Source organism: Plectropomus leopardus, chromosome 15 (genome assembly GCF_008729295.1).
Source record: "Plectropomus leopardus isolate mb chromosome 15, YSFRI_Pleo_2.0, whole genome shotgun sequence".
NCBI classification, from domain to species: domain Eukaryota; kingdom Metazoa; phylum Chordata; class Actinopteri; order Perciformes; family Serranidae; genus Plectropomus; species Plectropomus leopardus.
In genome coordinates, this window is record NC_056477.1 from 3,897,216 (window position 1) to 3,918,358 (window position 21,143).

Below are 21,143 nucleotides of genomic sequence, written 5' to 3' on the forward strand. Positions count from 1 at the left end.
TCATTGTTGATCTGTCCAGCTCACATCTTTGCTGTTCTGATTCACTCTCACTGCTCTCACAGTGTTGTTTCAAATTACACGGCTCTCTGGTGCCAAAATGCAGCTGAGAGTCCCGACAATGAGCCACAATCAGCTGAAAACCTGTGGCGCCGAATATCTCCCAATATAACCAGCAACAAAGTATTGTAGTTTTTGTTGTTTTAATGGACTACAGATACCATCAATGCTGGCGTCCTCTGTGGTGAGATTTTCCTTTAAAAATTCAGGAGGAAGACATGCCCATGTTGGTGCAGAGCGGTGAAGAGGGAGAGAGCACAGAGAGGATCCCCCGCTCTTTACCCTGCTCTCCTGTTAAAGGGACAGTTTTTGTTTTCTCTCAGGATGTCTAAAGGTGACTCAGCAGGAACCGAACTGGTCTCTGTGGACTTTGAGATCTTCGGTCACGTTCAGGGTGTGTATGTTTTAACTCTGCTCCCTCCTCTTCCTCTCCTTTCTGCAGCGCTGTGTGAGCCGAGGCGGTAAACTGATCTGCTGCTTAATTTAGGAACGAGCTCAGCTCTGCTGCTGCAGGCGGGACAGGAACTCACCGCAATCACACACTTCCTGCAGCCTCAGATTTAATGTCATTATTAGGAAATAGTCAATAATAAGACATGTATTAAAAAATACATAAACACAGATACTTTATTTCTATATACTGGCTGTTATTATTAATATTTGCTGTTGTCTGATTACACATTTCATGTCATTTTCTCTCTCCCTCCCTTTATTTTTTCAGTTTTCAGTTTCTATTTAAACGGCTTTATTGGCATGGCTATAAAATACAATGACGTCAAAGTATATTAATAGAAAGTGTACAATTATAATGAACAATAACATTATATAAAATCTCTCTCTCTCTCTTAAATTTCCACAGGAGTCTGTTTCAGAATGGTAAGTTTCCCTTTTTGCTTCACTTTTTGCTCCCGTTGCCACAACTTTGCCTCCAGAGTTACATTTCAGCTACATTTCAGTTCTCCAACTCTCTTTTTGCACTAAAAGATCTGTAACCTGAGGCTCCCATTCCCGGATATTTCAATAACCTTGTGGTTTGTTGATACAGGCCTTTTCTTTATGTTTTAAGTGTTTAACAAATCGGGATATTTCAGATATGTAATGCAAATATTTACACAAGAACCAACTCTACAGTGCAAAGTCATTCTTATGGTCTGTTTGCCACTGTTTGCACTTTTGAAAGGTTATGTTTCCAAACAACAGACACAAAGGAGGAGAGGAAGAAGAATAAATCAAGCTCACAGGCTGAGAATCAGCTGGATAAATATTTGAAAACAATACAGAACGCCTGAGAGCTTTATTGAATTGTATTCCTTTATATTTTGATATTTTTTAACTGTCAGCTGAATTTCCTCAGGGAGGATCACCAGACACCCCTGCTCAATACATGCCCCCCTCCCAATGTACAAACAAAACCTTCACCTTTATCAATAGTGTTGCTTATTCCTATTGATGCTCTGTTTTTTTCCATATTGTCGTAGTTACAGATGCTGGGAATCATCATCTGCTCCAGAAATTAAATCTGCTGTCCATTTTTAATATCAATATTTATCAAACTAATGTTTTTATGTATAAATATATGTTTCAAAAGCACAGCTTACAGATATATTTCATAACTTTGCTTTAATGAACTCTGATATTCATTAATATCCAACAAGACAAGCAGAGGACATTTATCTCCCCTCTTACGGCACAACTCTCCTGAAATACACTATTTCTCTGTAACACCAGTCCTCAGTGAAAACTTCATCATTCTCATTTAAGTTTAACGTGAAAAAAACACCTGTGCTGTAGTTAATGTATCACTGTATGGATGTGTGTTGTGTCTGTGTCTGCTCTGCTCTGTTTATGTTTATCATAACTGCTTGTTGGTTTGTTTTATTGTTAAGGAGAGAATAATGTTTATTTCTGAATAGATTGTAAATTTTAGAGGGGAGGTTTTTTACTTTTTACTTTAAGCTCCTTCAGGTTTCTTCACCTCTCCTGCACAGTTCTCATGTTTGTTATTATCTACTTGTTTTTATCTAATCTTGTGTGATAATAAAAGTTTTAAGAATTAATTAAATGAAAAACCTCATACTGATCCCCCAGTTAACATGCCTAAAATCTGCCGTACCAACGGCGTAGATTCAACGCAGAAGTATGAACCAAGTGACTTTTTCTGTTATTACTTTTTTCCTGTTATGATAAGAAAACTTTATCATACAAGTACAGCTTTAACCCCTTCCTCTCTCTCTGCAGTACACGGAGAAGCAGGGTCTGCAGCTCGGTCTGGTCGGCTGGGTGAAGAACACCTACGGTGGGACGGTGGTGGGACAGGTCCAGGGTCCTGCTGACATGGTGGAGGAGATGTGAGTACACTGTTATACTGCAACACTACAAAATAAATGTACTTGTTCTTGTTTTTGAGTGTATTTACTTTTATTTCTGAGTATAAATGTGGACTTTGACATCATGTTTCGTGGGCTGCAGTGTTAATTTATTTGATTTTAAGTTCATTTTGCACAGGTGATGCTTGTAAAAGACGTGTGGTTTGCGATCGTGAAAGAGTCCTTATGTGTGTGTTGTTGTTGATGTCAGTGTTTTCATTATTTCATGTTGTTTGTATTGTTTGTTTATTTATCGTCATTACTATTTATCTGTCGATTTTTTTCTATCAACTTGTTTTGTGCTAGAAGATTTCCTAGAAAAGCTGATGGTTCATCTAATTAAATTAAGATATATATAGCTAATTTACTGTATATTCATCACAAACAATGTAAATCCTTCAGTCAAGGGACATTTTAACTTATAGAGACCATCATGAAACTTCCCCAGTTTATTCCTTACAGTAAGTATTTTCTATATTACAAGTTTTCTGAAATGTTATGTTTCAATAAATCAAGCTATGACTGATTTATTTATTATAGAAAAACATCTATAAAAAGTCGTAGAATATAGGTGCAAGTAAAACTTTTGCGTTTTAGTGTATGTAAGTATTACTGAAGTGGAGATTTTTGGTTCAGCTGTGGAAAAAAAATCATTTTGAGAAAAATAGGGTTAAATAAAAGGTTTAAACTGTTACATGTCACCATGACACACCCCAGTTGATTACTATTAAGACAATTATTTTTTTATTACAAGTTTTTGTAAAGTGTATTCATAAATATGCAGAGTGAGCATTAACTAAATAAATCATATATTTTATTATTTTTTAAATTCATTTATTATTATTATTTTATTTGTTTATTTAGCTTAAAATGCCAGAAATCTGAATAACCGTAATGTGTATTTTGGACAAAATGTATTTCACCTGGTGTGCAAATTGCAGTCTGACCTTTGAACCACGCTTTCACACTCAACACTTGTTGCGTTTTGTTTTTTTACTTTTTTTCTGCCACGAGATGGCGCTCTTTACCTTCACGAGATAACAATCCAGTCTGCACTTCAGTTGATGTCGCACACAGAGCTGCAGCATGTGCAGGTTTCCCCCCAAATTCATGTTTTAACACGGTTTTTCTATGCAGCCTAAATGCGTAAAGAAAAATAAGAATAATCTGATCAGACAGCAGTTCATGAACACATCACTGCAGACTGTGACACACACACAAACACACACGTTTCACCTCCTCTTTCTGTCTCCTCTTTCTGGCTCCTCCTTCACTGAATTAATGGAAATGAGCAATAATCAGTTATGAAGCTGTTTTCACGTCCTCTCTGTCCGGCGGGAGTGATGTCACCAGGGTGTGGATGTTTCTTTGGGATGACATCACTGCCTTTAGGGATCTGCCCTTACACACACACACACACACACACACACACACACACACACACACACACACAATGATATAATTCTTGGGTGTTTGTTTTCATCCCCCTGCTGCAGCAGATGGGTGGAGTTTACTGAACCAGAGCTGCTTATTTCAGCTGCAATAGTCACAGAAAATTGAAAAGCAAAAGAATATTGAAACAGCTCAAGTTGATTTTTTCTTTTTTAAAAAAAAAAAAAAAACAAAATCCAGAGGATTATTTTCCAGAAAGATGTTGTTTGGACTTGTGAAAACACATTTAAATCAAAATCCAGGTCCAGAAATTAGAGAGATATAATAATAGGAGGAAATTGAAGCTGATTTCAGCTTTTTGTTTCAGTTAAATAGATAATAAATCACATCACCTCTCTGTGACATGTATACACAAACTGATTAACACACACTTTCATTGAAGAGATTAAACACCCTCACACCCTCTCACACACACACACACACACACACACACACACACTCTCTTTACTATTTCCTTCCATTCTGTCAGAGATCTTTTCCGTGCTAAAACGCTCACTCTCGCGTCCTTCCTGTCGACTCCACTTTCACCACGACCTCACTTCCTGCAGGGCCTGGGAAACAGGAAGCAGCTGTTCCTCTGGCCAAAAAAAAAAGGGTTAAAGGAAGAGAGGGGAGGGAGGGAGGAGTAAAACCATTGGATGAAGGTTTCTCCTCTATGGAGGAGACAGGCAGTTCATGATTTTGCGGCCCTTTTTAGGACAGTTACATTTTAAAATGCTGGATTTCAGCTTTTCTAAAACAAAAAAAAGAAAAAAAAAAGTGCAACATGTGCAGGGAAAGATTTGGGAGAAAGAAGAGAGAGAGAAAAAAGCAAGGGAGGATAGAGGGTGGAGGAGAGAAAGGAAAAGAGATAAGCAGTGGGAGTGATGAAGTGAGTTGCAAGAAAGGAAGCAAAGTAGGAGAGTCAGAGCTGGTGGGAGGTAAACGAGTGGGTGGCTTCCTCTTTTTCCTCGAAGAGAAAAATCTCCCAGAGAGTCGACAAGTTGAAAAAAAACTGAAGGATGAAGGAGAAAATTATTAATAAGAAAAAGACGGAACTGAAACTAAAAATTCGACCTATTTTGGAGTGAAAGCAGGAGGGCAAAGAAAGAAAGATGAGGGATAAAGAAAGAAAGACAAACGGATGTAAAAGGTGGATGACAGTCCATCATCTTCTCATCCCAAATCGTCACATATTTCCTCTTTGCAGAGGACTTTCACGTCTACATATTGCGCTCTAGGTATCTTCCTGCGCCTGCTGTTGACGTTCAGGCAGACCGCTACTGTGATGTCAGCACATGCACACGGTGTGTGATTACGGTGCACGTGGTTATGTTTAGGCAAACACAAGCACATGGCAACCAACGGCGGCACGTTAATAAATGCACATGCTGGCACGGACGGTTAGGATATGTGAAGTGAACACCAGACTCCCACATGAAAGTCCGTAGTTTCTTGGATCCATCCACCGCCCCTCCTGCCGTCCTGTAGTAGCGCCGCCACGCTCCTCATATGAAAGTCATTACTGGCAGTTTCAAAAAACTGACGCCATTCTGTGGCGTATCATGCAGACACGACAGGTTCCCATCCGTCTGCATATCATGTGAAGCAAACTTTTGGCATCGGGATCTTACGCCAAAAGTACATCGAAGCGGCTGTATTTGGCGACTTCGGATTTGGATGATGGTGTGCGTTTGTGCGTTTTGTGAAAGGAAAAGTCCAATTTGATCAAATTTTGGGTCTTATCTTCGTAGTTTTGTCCACTAACATTACATAAGAGTAAACATTATCACAGTAATGATGGTGAATAAAAATACTATTATTATTAATGTAAATGGTGACCACAGCTAAAAACAAAAAAAAAAAAAAACACCCAAATCGTAATATACTGGAAATATTCTTTTTAGATTTGGGGGCTCGGGATTGTTTGTCAGTTCGGGTCCTCACAAGTATAGAAGCACAACCATGTGTGTTTGTGTGTGAGGACCACAGGGATCAGTTTGTTGTTTTAGAGGAAAATGTCAGCAGATTATAAAAAACCAACGAATATCCAGCTGCTGGAGAGTTAATCTGTGTGTGTGTGTGTGTGTGTGTGTGTGTGTGTGTGTGTGTGTGTGTGTGTGTGTGTGTGTACAGTACAGTAGAGTAGTAGGTCACTGAGCAGATCAGTCGACTGTAGATGCAGAAGTTTTTTGCCAAAAAACAAAAAAAATAGGACAGACCGTCTCTCTTTTTTTTTAGAACACAAAAAGACTAGAAACTCTCTCTCTCCTCTCTCCCTCTGACCGCTCCCTCAACGACTCCCTCTCTCTTCCTCCGCACCCTCTTTTCTCCTCTCTCCCTCCCTCTCAGGAAATCTCTTCTCTCTCAGAGAGTCCTCACTCTCCTAGAGAGCAAGGCCTCTTCTCTGAGAGAGGACCACCTGGGACCAAAGTTCTCTCTCCCTCCCCCCCCTCTCTTCTCTCCCTCTCTCTCTAAGGAGCGAGCTGCCCCCCCTCTTTCTCTCTCTCCCGCTCGCTCCTCTCTCTCGCTCCCTCCCTCTTCTCTCCTCTCTCTTAGATCGGGAAGTTCTCCCTCTCTCCCTCTCTTCTCGGAGGGCAGAAGCCTCTCCCAGGCTCTCTCTCTCACCCTCGCTCTCTCTCTCTCCTCTCCTCCCTCTCTCTCCTCCTTCCCTCTCTCTCTCCTCTCTCCCTCTCCCTCGTCTCTCTCCCTCTCTCCTTCTCTCTCTCCCTCTCTCTCCCTCACTCTCTCGTCTCTCTCTCCCTCCCTCTCTCTCCCTCTCTCTCACTTCTCTCTCTCTCTCTCTCTCTCCCTCCCTCTCTCTCTTCTCTCTCTCCCTCTCTCCTCTCTCTCTCTCTCTCTCTCTCTCTCCCTCTCTCTCTCTCCCTCTCTCCACTCCTCTCTCTCTCTCCTCCCTCTCTCTCTCTCTCTCCCTCTCTCTCTCTCTCCCCCCTCTCCCTCTCTCTCTCTCTCTCACTCTCCCTCCTCTCTCTCTCTCCTCTCTCTCTCTCTCCCCTCTCCCCCCCCCCCTCTTTTCTGGCTCAGCCTCGGTCGGTGCAGCTGCACGGACGTGACCCTGATCCCCTGAAATCTCCTCTAATCTTCAGGCACACCATCAGAAGCATCACCATCATCAGTCAGTCAGTCGCTGGTAAAAGCGAGTCTCTCTGCAGAAAACACTCTCTGGTTCTCAGGGTTAAATTTAGCTGTGCAGGAATGTTTGCATTTTTCCCATCATGCCCCAAATACTGAGCTGACCCCTGAGTGGCTGGTTGTGGTTTCTTTTATTATTTATTTATTTATGTATTGTCAATATTTTTGTCCCACGAGCAGCGAGGCTCATGATGATGACGTCAGATTGTTTAAGCGACACTTTGGTCCGCCGTCTTTTTTCATCGGACGCAGTCATGAGGACCTCAGTTGTGTGGAAAATTCCCAAAATGGAAATCTGCTCAGCTGTCACAGAATGATGTGAAACTGTATCGTGATAGTTTGATATCCTTCTGAGACACGGAAGTAAAAATCTTTAATATTTTGATTTTTTTTAGCATTTTTTAAGTAATTAAGTTGTGATAAACATATCACAAAGATTTATTTTCCACAGAAAATGTCATTTATTATGTTCTATAACATTTCCTTTGTAATGGATATCAAATCGATCTTTTCCACAAAAAAATACAGAACATGTTCATGTACATCACATGATTAAATTCACGTCTAAGATATATTATAATAATGGAATTGTGCATGTTTTTTAATGGCTATACATAGGGTGTGTGAGTGTGTGTGTGTGAGTGTTTTCAAGGCAAATTATCCACATGACTCTCCCTCCCTCAGTGCGGTGTTTCCGCAGTCTGGAAAATTGTTGAAATAAGGAAAAAAATCTAGCAAGAAAAAAAGTTACAAGAAAACTACCTGGAAATACACAAGAAATATATAAGAAATATAGAATTACAGGAATTATAAATATAGTTTTCAGGACATTTTCCCTGTTTTTTAAAATTATGTGTAAAAATCCACATAAGTTAATTTCCTTGTCACCTTTTACTTTTTTTTTTTTTTTTGGACAGTTCTTGCCATGTTGCTGCCATGTTTCTGAAAGAAATCAAATCAATTTTCTCAGGATTCAGAGGTTTCAATGCTAGTGAGACTCCCCTGAATGACACACACAGAAAAACAGATGTTCATCCAGATGTTCAAGGGTTAAAATGTGTATTTTGAAAGCTTAAAATGAGCACACACTTCCAAAAACTTAATATAACATAGTTAAGACTATCATAGTCAAAGAACAGCGTTATGGGGAATAGAAAAAAATCTTTACAAATTCAATCACATATCGTCCTTATTACCATTAAACATATTTCCTGCATTTCCCCCAATTCTGTCACAGTAACAGATATATTCTACTGGCCAAAACCCCACGTTTGTACAACACTAGAAAGCCCAGGAAATTGTTTTCACTGTACATCACAAATAATGTCCCCCACAGAGGACAAATATGAATTGCTGGACATTCAAGAGGAATATATCTGAAATGTCTGATGATGTAATAAAAATTGGGTGACTATTCTTATTCAGGCAATGGCGTTACTAAGTGATCAAAAGATGCTGTTTACAGGTTTTTAATCGTTATGTCTTTGAGATGTGATAATAATCACTTCTCCCCTTTCTTCTCCTGCTGCGTGTCGTCCACAGGAAGGTGTGGCTGAGTAAAGAAGGAAGTCCGAGCAGCCGGATCACCAGAGCCCGCTTCTCCAACCAGAGAGCCATCGACAAGCTGGAGATCTCCGGCTTCAAGACTCGATTCTGACCATCGAATCAAACGCACCCTGACGCGTTTCTCTTTCCCCTCCAGGACAGAAACACTGAGCGCTGATTCTAGTGTTTAAAATTTAGACTTTATATGGATGCTCCTGTGAATTCAGTGAAAGGCGACTGCTGAATGATTGGAGCTGGAGTTTGTTCGTTTGTAGAAGGATGTTAGTTTGAGTCCAGAACAACAGAAACTTTCAGGCTAAAAGTGTCCTGTTAGATTAACCCTTAGGGACCTTTTGGCCCACACGCCCTTTACATTCTTCATTTTTTGATAATTTTGGCTATGTTCATGCATAAGGCATGAATTTTGGCAATATTGTGTATTTTTGTTTAATCTGTGAATTTCCAGCTCAGCTCCTACAATAAGTCTAAAATTCACTGTAAACTGAATTGCTACATTTGTACTGTTAAATGAAAAAATGCTCCACTGAAACCCATTCAAACTGCAATATTTGATCCCACAGCCGTCAAAGCATAAAACATGAATTATATTATTTCTAGGTGTCATTCTGAGTTTTGCCTTTGAAATTTGTTATTTTCACTATTTTCCACTTGATGACATCCTCTTTTTTTTTCTTTTCTTTTTTTTTTTTTTTTTTTTTACCATATTTAGCATTTAGAGAAAATACACGTGCACTGTCACACTTAGGGTTGCTGCAATCATTGACGTATCTCAGGCTGTGATAATCAAAAATAATAATCTACTTGGCATGTAGTATATTGAAATCACTCATTTTTTGTTTGTTTTTTAATCCAAAAACAGTGGCATTATGACAAAATCCTGGCACCTGAAGATCTGATCTGAAAATTAATGAATAATTGATCATTATAATAACTGACTGATGTTGGTTGAACTATTAACTCAATGAAGAAAAATAATATTGATGTGTGATATATTTTAAAACTTGATTTTGAAAAGCACATTTTGGGCAGAGAGAGATACCAGTGTTTGTAATATTAAAGTGGGCCCTAAGTGTTAAAAAAACTTATTCATTATAAATTAAATCTTGTTTATCCAACACTTAAAACACTTATTGTTTGTACAGAAAGTTTATACTAAAGCAGTTAAATCCAGTATGTGTGTTACTGTTTAAAGTAATGGTATTAGTATTCTGAAGGCATACAGTTGTACTTGTAGCAGAGAAATTATGTTAAAGGTCCAATATGTCGGATTTAAAGGAGGAGCAGGACGAGGATTCAAAAGTCTGGACCCGGGCAATATAACTTTCAAATCTGAATAATTAATTTTCCTTAAAGAATCTCCTTGAAATCTTTAAACCTCAGGACCCTTTCAGGGCGAGAAAAATGACATAAGCAACTAATTACTCCTTAAAAAATTGAAATTACACTTTAAATCATTATAACAGTTTATTTCTATCTGATAATATCAGTCGTTGAGCCGGGTGTGTGCAGCAGGTTGCTGGTTTGAATCCCTTAAATCTACCGCTCTGTCTATATACAGTTTGTCACTGTGTGATGTAAACAAACACGCCTCAGCCATGTTGTCGTTACATAACAGCAAGTCACGTGACCCGATTACCTGTCATCTGATCCAATTAAATCACAGCCAAAGAATCCCTGATCGGCTGCCACGGCAACGACAACAAAACCCCTGACGCAGCAAAGACAGAGCTCCTGTTCACTGCAGCCACCCAGTGTGTGTGTGTGTGTGTGTGTGTGTGTGTGTGTGTGTGTGTGTGTGTGTGTGTGTGTGTGTGTGTGTGTGTGTGTGTGTGTGTGTGTGTTTGGAGACCAACTCTCTCTGGATATGCTGTTAGTGGACACTCTGTCGTCATGCCAACCCATCCTGAGACATAACTCACACACACACACAATCAAGAAGAGAGGGGAGGAGGCGTTAGGATCTTAATGTAATGACATACTTACATAACATGCTGGAACACAGGACGGACAGACATCCACTATCATGTAAACGTGTGTGTGTGTGTGTGTGTGTGTGTGTGTGGGGGGGGCTGTAATGAAGTAATAGCGGCAGGCGGTGTCTCCCCCGAGAATATCAAGAACAAGCAACTCTCTCTTTCGGTTTCTGTTTTTTTGACAGCATGAAAACGTTTGAGAGATAAGAGGTTCTCACAGGACGGCCACGCCACAAACGTGTGACGATCTCATAGAAAATGTTACATCGTTGTAAAATAAAGTACCCAACAGGATATCAAGGAGTTAAAATGAGCACAAACTTAAGCATCTATCAGTAAAATGCAACATACACATTATTGTAGCAGGAATATTCATCCAAAAACATAATAAATAACAAGAAAACATACTTACGTACACAGTTCGTTTTTTATTTTCAGGTCAGTGTGTAGGATTTAGTAGCACATAGCAAACTTCTCCCATGTGCTACGGAGAACTACGGTGGCCAATGTGAAAACACAAATAACCCTAGCCGAATAAGATAAGATAATTCTTCATCAACAGACCGTTGATAGAAGTTGTTGTGTTTTTTGGTTGTTTTTTTTAATACCTTCACATGTTTCGATGGTGCGTTTCCATCGCTGGAACTTGGGGTAAAACCTAGGAGGCCTCGTAGTCGGTTCTTTCAGCCTTTTTGTCTCGATTAGTGTAGATTCCTGATATGATCCACTGGACTCCAGAGCTGACATAATCCTTCTTTTTCTCTTTCTTTTATGTATTTTATTTGTAAAAACATCCGTAGTAGCAGGCATTATTAAATTGATATTTAATACATGAATTAATGAAAAACTTTATTACCATTGACCAGACATTGACTTTGCCATGTTTATTTATTTTATTCCTTTTATTGTGAAATGCAGTGACAACAGATGTTTATGCATTTATAACGTCAAGTCGGAAACTCCTAAAATTATCTCTAAGTTGCCGCCTTGTTTTTCCGACACAGGAGGCCGTGGCAACTTTAATCTTGCGGCTCTTAAAGACTTTTCAAATGTTATCAAACTGGATGGCATGAAAGGAGTCTTTTCGGGGGGTTTTGACGCTCCCAAAAATGTACTGATTCTCAAGCATCTCTTTCCTGATGTAAGTCAATGGGGAAAAGTCTTTTTGGGCACATGGGCATCACATGACCGACCCTGACGGTGTAATTCCACTTTCGGCCACTATGTAAAATTTGCACTTCCTGGGGGCCTGGTACCCACCCTGAGGTAGGGACTTGTTTTGCCCCCGTAAATATTTTCGATTATTGTCCTGTGGAGGTGGTTCCTTGAGTGGGCGAGGCCCATGAAAGTACCCCTGACTTTCTGCAGTGGAAACAGGCCCAAAGAAAGGACTAATTCACACCACCCCTCCCTGCAGTTGAAGGGTTTGAAGTACTGTCCAAAGTTTCGGACAAATGCTCACTGTCCCACAGTTCCCACCCAGTCCTTTTTTGCCGGCCCCCCATCTCCCAGGCAGCCTGGCCCCTCCGACCCCCTCCGCCTCTTTTCCTATCTCCGTCCTCTCTGCTGAGGCTGTCTGACCCCCCCTCGCCTCCTCTGTGGATTCAACCACCTCCACCCTGTTGATCAGCCGCTCTGCTGTCGCCCCTCATCCGGCCAAAATCTGCTGCAAATAATGCAGCAAATAACGAAAATACGGCCGCCTCCACACTCACACTGCAGCCATGAGAGAGAGAGGGAGCCCACCCACACACTCCAGTCGCTGTGGAAAAGCTGGAAAGAATCCACGGGCCTCGACCTCCTCTTCCTCCTCCTCCTCTTCCTCCGCCTCTTCCTCTCCAAGCAACCAGTTTGGCATCCCATAGTGGTCACCATGGAAACACCACTCTGTCTGGAAGTGTTTGTGAGAGAGATACAGAAAGAAAAGAAAAGTTGACACCTTCTGGATTCTCAGGTCTCCTCTTCTTGTTTCCTCTCCTGTGTCCTCGCCTCCTTCTCTCCAAACTCTCTTTTCCTCTCCTCTTTCTCTCTTCTGTCCATCTCTTTTCTCTCTGAATATCTGCCCAGCACTTTAACTGCCCACACAGTTCGTCTTATTCATCACACACACCTGAGTGGGTGCTGACAGCCAGCTGTTGCCAGGCAACATGTTGAAGTTGAGTCCAGCTCTACAGTGAAAGAAACGCTGACATTTAACACAAGCCGCTACTTTTGCTCTGAGTCGGCAGATTTTGTGTCACAGTGGATGTTTGAGAACGTGTAGTGACAGAAAGATAAAACCCACCCCTTAACTAGTTTTTATATTATTTAAATTATTTCACTAACTCTGGGCAAATAGAGAGATATATAGACAGCGTAGCATGACATTTTAAAAAGATCGCAATGATTGTAACGTTGAAATTATAATCTATCGTGTCATGTTTTGCATGTGTAGATTCATTGTTAAAAAAACTTTAGTTCAAGAAGTTAGAAAATATTAGTAGCAGTAGTCAAAGTAAATAAATAAAAACTTCATTTATACAGAACTTTTCAAAACAAAGTTACAAAAGTGTTTTAAGTCATTCAGGGACAAAAACATTTCAGGACTGCAATGTAATAAAATCCCCAAATTGCAGAAATTTAAAAATAAAATAGAAATAAAATGCCTTGATGTTATGTATTTTTAAAAAATCCCTCGTATCCCACAAAAAATGTTGGTCATAAATTTAAAGCAAAATCCAATCTTCCAAATTCTGCTTTAATCTATTTTATAAAAGCATATATCAAAAAATAATATCAAAAGCCTATTAAACACCCCCAAATACCGATGATTTAGCTAATTCGAGAGTCTCACAAAGATTTTGGCCTCATTTAACTCAGACATTGCCTCCTGTCCTGCTGGGATAATGGCATGAAAAGCAGGTTTTTTGTTTTTTTTGTTTTTTTTCTGACTGCATGTCCGTCTGGGCTTCTGCCCCCAAAACCAAGTATGTTAAGCCAAAGCATGATCTCTGCCGCAACACAACCACGTTAACCGCAGCATTGTTGAAACCCAAAGCTTCAACTTATCCACCACTTTATAACGTGCAAATGTAACGTGTTCGTGGTTTGCAGAAAAACACAATGCCAACATTTTTTCTGGCGATTGGGTTAAATATCAACTGTGGACGTCCTAATATTATGAGCAGTTTATTTTAGGAAATCTCTCTGTGGGACTGATGGTGATCCTCAGCCTGCAACTAACAACATAACTTTACTCTAAAAGGATATCAGTTTTTAACAGATCATAAAATGATGAAACAAATATAAAATAAAGAGTTAAATGAGGTGCAGCAGGTAAACAGCAGTGAGTGATTTCACAGCTCTGCTCTGTTACAGCTGCTGCATGATGGGAATTACCTCCATGACCTTTGACCTTCTCCTCACCATCCTCTGCTTCAAAACAAATATGGCTGCAGTCCGCTGGACATTTCCACCCACATGGTGTCTGGTATCTAAGTGATAATCCCCGACACACACACACGCACACACACACAGAGTTTGGGCAGTGTGTGTGTGTGTGTGAGAGTGACATCAGGAGCCCACAAAGACCTTCAAGGCCAGATCAGATTCTGCCAACAGACATAGTGTTAATGCACACACACACACACATACACACACACACACTGCTGAATTGCATATCAGCACAGTTGGATGTCCTTCAGAGTCAGAGTGCATTGCAGCGTGTGTGTGTGTGTGTGTGTGTGAGAGGTCATCATTATTATGGCATAACAACATGATTAAAAACTGACAGCCACCTCATGTCATTTTAAAGAGACTGAAGACTTCAGTCTGTCAGTTTTGGTCAGAGCAGTAGACCTCGTGCTGCTTGATTTAACTGTTATATTAAATATATTATTATTATAAGCTCCCTGATATGAGCTTTGAAGTTATGCTGTGTCTTTGGAGTCATTTTGTGTCTCCTTGTGGTTGCTTTTTTTTCTTTTTTGTAGTCATTTGGGTCTCTTTGAGATTATGTCTCTTTGTGGTTGTTGTGCATCTCTTGTAGCCTTTTTGTGGTGATTTTGAGTCTCTTCCTCAAAATCACCACCAAAAAACAAATCACCTGTAAATGTTAATTTGAGTGTCATTCTGCATGTAAAGAACAGTTGGGGGCCCCTGACTTTGGGACCTTGAGCTTGTAGATCTGTTCAGTAATCCCTCTGTGGAAACGTATACGCATACAGCACATAGTCTGTACATGACATGCACACAGATCACAAAGGCATGAAAGCTGCGTTTGCTCGAGGTCGGACATGTAATCTGTCTGTTGGCCGAGTCATGGTGATAATTTATGGCTCTATAGTCGCCTAAACTGACACAATGACCATCTCAAGACAAACAATATACACGTCACAAAACTTTTACCGATCAACCAAATTCAGCCCAGTTTGTACTCACCGAAAAGTCCAGTCAGTGTTTAACCCTTAGGGACTGTTTGGTGCATTTTACTCGCTTTCCATTCTTCATTTTTTTGATCATATTGGCTGTGTTCATGCATATGGCTTAAATTTTGGCAAGATTGTGTATTTTTGTTTAATCATAGAATTTCCAGCTCAGCTCCTCAGGCATTTAAGGGTTAAAATTCTAAAAAACTAATGAATATTTTATGTTAGGATTGATATGATTACGACTAATATTGATTTAAAAAGTAAACCCAATGAAAGTATAAAATTATATAAATGTATAATACTTTTTATAGCCTGATTTTGAAAAGTGCCTTTTGTGTGGCGAGTGGTATGAGTGTGCATTTTTGACACTGTACTTATTGACATATCCCAGGCTGCAATTATTTTTTAAAAATCTACTTAGCATGCAGTAGAAACTAAAAAAACATAGTGGCATCATGACATTTAAAGGCTAAAAAATCTGAAAATTACTGAATATTTGATATTAATGATTAGGAATGATGTTGATTAAAAAATCCTAAATGAAAGTCGAAAATAATAATAATAATGTATATTATTACAGAGCCTCATTTGGAAAAGTGCATTTTGCGTTCAGAGTGATTCGAGTGTGTGATATTAAAGGGGACCCTAGGAGTTAAACATTTCTGCGAAACCATTCTCCTTGTCTCCCCGCCCTGCAGATAATGTATGGTGAGTAAAACAATGTAACACTGGAAAGGATAAATGGAGCTCGTGTGTGATGATTCATCAGTGTAGGAGGATTGTAAAGATGAGTGTTTGGACCGAGCTGCAGAGTTTGAGCTGTTTGCTGGACGCAGGGAGGATGTGGTGGTTGAAATGTGGAGATAAGAGCCGGGTCAGCATTACATTCCCCCTCACACACACACACACACACACACACACACACACACACACACACACACACACACACACACACACACACAGTGCCTGATGGGAAATGACTCTGAAAACATTTGTATACTTTTGAATAGTGTTTTCTGTCTTTACGTCTTACGTTTTAAGGTTTAATATTGTGATTTTTCTTACAGTAAATGATCTTTCTGTATGTATTCGTTCTGTTTGATCACAGTCATCTCTAACTTTTCAGAGTCTGTTTGGCATCATTCACTCTCTGCAGACTCTCCCTCCTCCTCCTGCTCTCTGCTGGCTCAATCTCCGCCTCTCACTCAGACTGAGGAGCAGGGAGCGCTTCATTTATATCCCACTGCAGCCCTGGGGGGTGGAGACAATCTCCAAGTGCATGTCAGACCTGAAAAATGCATTGTCACTTTCACTTTGATTCATTTAGTGTTTGAACAAGGAAGATATCAGCAAGTTTCCCTTCAGCAGTGTTAACAGTTACTGTCTTTCTGTATGAATAATACATTTCGTATAAATTTTCCTCAATTTGCTTTTAAAAAATAAGCAAAGAAATGCACACACATTAAAAATGTTAAATATATAGAAAAATATCAAACTGATGTTGGTTGTTTGGGCCTTTAAATGGAGAAATCCACATTTTTAGCCAATGACAATAGTTGTTAGTTATCTTTTATTACCTTTTTTTAATATTTTTATTTATTATCTTTTGTTATCTTTAATATACACTCTTTTTTTAAAAAAATAATACAGTGCCTATCTTATTAACACATATTTGTAAGGCCATGTAATGTGAGGAGGAGCAGAGGTATCACTACAAGAACAATACTGTTGAAGTAATGATAGATTTAATGAGATTTTGTCTTGTGATGAAATACTTTACTGATATTGTAATGTGTTGATCGGACAAATATGATGTAATGAGTTTTTTGAATTGAGTTGAGCTGACTTATTTCTGAGGCCTTTTCAAAAATAACAATTATTATTGATTATTTTGATTATTATTATGATTCTGTGTTTTGAGTCTCTGTGTGTTTTCACACGCTTTGTGTCTCATTCATGTGACACATCTTTACAGTCTTGTGATGTACAGTTAAATTTCTAGTTTTAACGTTTGGTGGACATTTCATAGACGATACAATAAAAAGTCCTTTTTATGTAAATTAATAACAAAGATAATTGCTACTCGCAGCCCAAAATGACTGCCTTACACCTACCAGGCAATTAATAATTTTACTAATAGACTTTATTTGTATAGCCTACTTATTAGTGCCAAACTCTAAAATGTGTTACAACAAACATAAACACAAAATAGAAAATAAGTAAAGTTTAAATGATGAAATTGTGGTAAAGTGAAAAAAAAGGACTATTCAAAGGACTGGATGCAGCATTCATGATGGGGGCTCATTCACTCCTTTAAGAGATGTGCAGTGATGCGTGGAGCCAAAAAACTTTTTCCATAAAGTGACTGTCTATATGGGAAAAAGTCTTTTTGGGTTTCATGGCATTACGTGACAGATTCGGACTGTGTAATTCCACTTTTGGCCACCACGTAAAAATGGCTTCAAAGCTCATTGCTGTTCCTGGGAGCTTTGGCCAAACTTCTGGATCTGTCATGTGATGCCATGGGGCCCAAAAAACCTTTTTCCTATAGGCTTACATTGGGAAAGAGACAACTGTAATTCAGTTGATTTATTCTTTAGCACCACAGCTACGGGTAGATCGATTTTGTTTGTTTTAGAGCCGATACAGTTACTTATTTTTAGCCCTTAATGAAACTGATAACAGATATTTGGAAGCGATATGCATTTACAGTAAAAATGAAAATCTTTCTGTCATTATTTAGAATTTGGAATATAAATAAAACCCTGACACAAAACTGTGTTTAAATACCTTTAACAAATGTTTTGTCCAAAACTGGACCTTTCAGCATCATATACAGCAAGTTCCCTGCACCTTAAAAAAAAAAGTCAAGTAAAAATTTTAATAAAAAATGAATTTATAAAAATAGCTCCATGAGGTTTTACAAAGTAAAAGTTCCTCCCATGCTGACAATATATCTTTGCACTTTTTAATTAATTAATTTTATCTGCGATCATTAATATAAAACGCAAATACAGATAATCGCCAAAATGTCAAATATCGGCTCCAATAATCGGCCCGATAATCTGTCGACCCGAGTGTATGCACCAAAAAAAAAACCAGAGTGCGTTTTCCAAAGATGGCGCCTCCCATGTCATACAGCCTGACGTCCCCTCACATTGTAGCACCGCCCGCCCCGCCGGTGCTGCGGGGTGTATAAACCGAGCGCGCTGCAGTCCGGGCCGTGCTGAAGCGGAGCGGAGCGGGGGGCGGGGGGAGCAAGAGGAGGAGGAGGATTGGTGGATTTGAGGACTCTCTGCTCCTGCGTTGTTTTCGCTCCCAGCACTCAGCAGTCCGTCCGTCCGTCCTTCACTCCGAGCGGGACTCCTCTGCGCTTCTCCGGGCCTACAGGTGAGTGTGAACCCGAACCGGAGCCGACCCGGTCTGCTGCTGCTGGGTTAATCTGCCACCAGCCTCTGCACGGATTTGTTTCATTGTCGCTGGTGGAAGCATCCACATCCACGACGTCTGTGTGTGTGTGTGTGTGTGTGTGTGTGTGTGTGTGTGTGTTTGTGTGTGCGCGCGTGTGTGTGTGTGTGGCGGGGATGTGCGCGCTGATATCTCGGGTTAGAGGCTGCATGACGCGGGTTAATTGTTCAAACCTGCAATTAAAACAAGCAGATTCATCCGCGTTGTGCAGCGGCGGGCTGCTGGCGCAAAGAGACGCCGGGAAAAGAGCCTCTTCTCCCGGGTGTGTGTCTCTGCTTTCCTCTGCTTTCTCCATCGTGTTGTTGAACTTGTGTTAGTGTTGGTGTGTGTATGTGTGTGTGTGTGTGTTTTGGCTTTAGTGCGCCAGAGCTGCTGCTGCTGGTTGTTGTTGTTTTGGTGAAACTCTGCAGCTTTCTCCGGATCTGCAGCTCTCTGTGTTTCAAAGGTCTAAATTGATGTTGGTTTTCTGTGTGATGGAGATAGATGGAGGTGTTGGTGCAGGCGTGGTCGCCCCTGCTGACCTCACCCCTACAGCCAAAAATCACCAGAATATTCCCATAATGCTCCTCTAATATTCCTCCAGGGACTCAGTCTCTGCAGTGACCTTCTCTGTACTTTAGGATGTATTTTCGTATCACTAACACAGTGTGATGACCTCAAAGTGCATTTGTGCCAAAAAACACAACATTTATTCATATTTTGTGGTCTATCGTTGTGCTTATGCAATCGTAAATGATCCCAGAATGATTTTGGACCGTGTCTGTGGTTGTAAATACAGAGGTTTTTTGTGATCTTTGTGCAGTTTTTAGTTGTTTTATACAGTTTTTGGTTGTAAATACAGAGGTTATTTTCATGTTTTGTGATTTTTTTTTGGTAGTTTTATACATTTTTTGCTTGTGAAAAAAGGTTATTTTGATCTCTGTGCAGTTCGGGGCAGTTTTATACATAAAACTCATAAAAGAAGCTATTTATACTATTTATTTTGTGTGTATGCAGATTTAAAGCATGTTAAGGATACTAATTGTTCTGTAAAGGTATAAACGCTGCTGCTTTCAGGCGTTTTTTGCGCAGACCCTGTTTCAAATCCTGTAGAGCAATTATGTAATCAGATACAGGCTGGACTGCTGCTTTCTCTCCTCCCTCCCCTTCTCCATTTCTTTGCCCTCTCCTCTCCCTTTTCCTCCTTATCTTCCTCCACTTTCCTCTCTCTCTCATCTGTCGCCTCTTGTTGTCGTTCCACCCTCATTTTCTACCCTCTTCCGTCTTTTCTCCTTCATTTTCTCCTCTTTTTCTTCATTACGTTGCTTCCTGTCATCCTCCTCCACTTATCTTGTCTTCGTGCTCTTTCTCACCACAGATTTTCTCTCACCATGCTCTCTCTCCCTCCCTGCTCCCATCCTCACCTCCTCCCCTCCTCATTATTTCTTTGATGCAGCAACTGGCAAACATTTGGCAACTTGTTGACTGGAGCCTTAGAGACGTCACAGTGAGGCGTCGGGTTGTTCTCACGTTCCTCAGATCCTGCTGCTTTTACGACACGCTGCAGCCAAACTGGAATCACCTGATACAGTTAAATCCTTTTAGGATGTAAATCAGATTTTGGGAAGATCATATTGGATGATGAGAAAAGTTAAACTCCATTCATGTTTGCAGTGAAATAGTTGGTTTAATGCCCTGCCCCCACGGTGAGGTCAAAGGTCAGGGATTTAGAGCTCATGGACTCTGAGGTGGAGGAGGTGAAGGTCAATCTTTCATCCCAAATCTTTGTCTAGACTAGAAGATCTTCTCTTTGCAGTTGAGCGTAGAAATTCAGACAGTTACTTGGAAATTGTAGATTTAAGTTTCTCCTGCAGATTTCAAAAATATTTCAATGTAAAGCTTCACAATTCTGCACCTTTGCTGCCTCTGCCTCTGCAGTTTTACTGTTTCTGAGCCAAATTTTGTTGTAATGTGCACTGTTGTGCAAAGTTTGAGTGACAATAAAGTTGATCTATCTATCTATCTATCTATCTATCTATCTATCTATCTATCTATCTATGAGAATCACACTTCTTTAAATGAGATTTTTTTCCTGAATGTTAACAGATAGTAAAGAAACCCATGAAGCTATTAGGGTTCGTACGAGGAGCCTAAGGTGCTTGAACTTGGCACTCAGAAATTTAAGCCCTAAAATACCAAAAAAAATCAGACATTTTTAGCTTGTTCCTTGAAAAAGTACTTGATTATAATAGAAGATAACAGAATGATGAATCATTTTATGAAAAGTATCAGATAAATGTTTTAAATGTGGAAGCTGAGAACGGCTGTGTCAGGAATTTAAACCCTTGAAACCTGTGCAAATTTATTTATTAGTTCTTTTGAAAACATCATTTTTATTAATTAATTAATTGATTTATTTTTGCAAAATTTCAGGTTATTTTCATGTAACTCCTATTTTTAACTTCTTCTGGTGTTTTTGATAGAAAGCAGGCCAAATTTCTCAGGTCTCAGAGGGCTAAAATAAAAATAAGAGTTCTAAAAAGTACTTGAAAGTCCTTGAATTTGACTTTCTCCTGTCTGTGTGAAACCTGAAACATGAACTGATAAGTTACGTCACATGACTTTTGGTGCAAATGCCAAAACTTTTTCATAGCGTAAAAGATATTTGGCTTTGCATCCTTGATTTCTTGACTTCATATTTGACTATTTTGCTTATTGAGGAGACATCCCTTATATGCCCC

At 39.7% G+C, this 21,143-nt stretch overlaps 2 protein-coding genes across 3 annotated transcripts in view; both read left to right on the top strand.

Moving 5' to 3' along the window:
• Positions 1-307: 307 nt before the first annotated feature.
• On the top strand, positions 308-9,176 carry LOC121954950 (acylphosphatase-2-like). The gene is made up of 4 exons (XM_042502705.1): positions 308-451; positions 917-933; positions 2,296-2,405; positions 8,550-9,176. The coding sequence occupies exons 1-4, from the start codon at positions 382-384 to the stop codon at positions 8,662-8,664; spliced, it is 312 nt and encodes a 103-aa protein (XP_042358639.1). The 5' UTR covers positions 308-381; the 3' UTR covers positions 8,665-9,176.
• A 9,070-nt stretch (positions 9,177-18,246) lies between these two features.
• sptbn1 (spectrin, beta, non-erythrocytic 1) overlaps positions 18,247-21,143 on the top strand; it is a 140,755-nt gene continuing 137,858 nt past the window's right edge. For both annotated transcript variants that reach the window (XM_042501881.1, XM_042501882.1), the window contains exon 1: positions 18,247-18,345. The gene's annotated coding sequence lies outside the window, so the exon portion shown is untranslated. The remainder of the gene's footprint in view (positions 18,346-21,143) is intronic.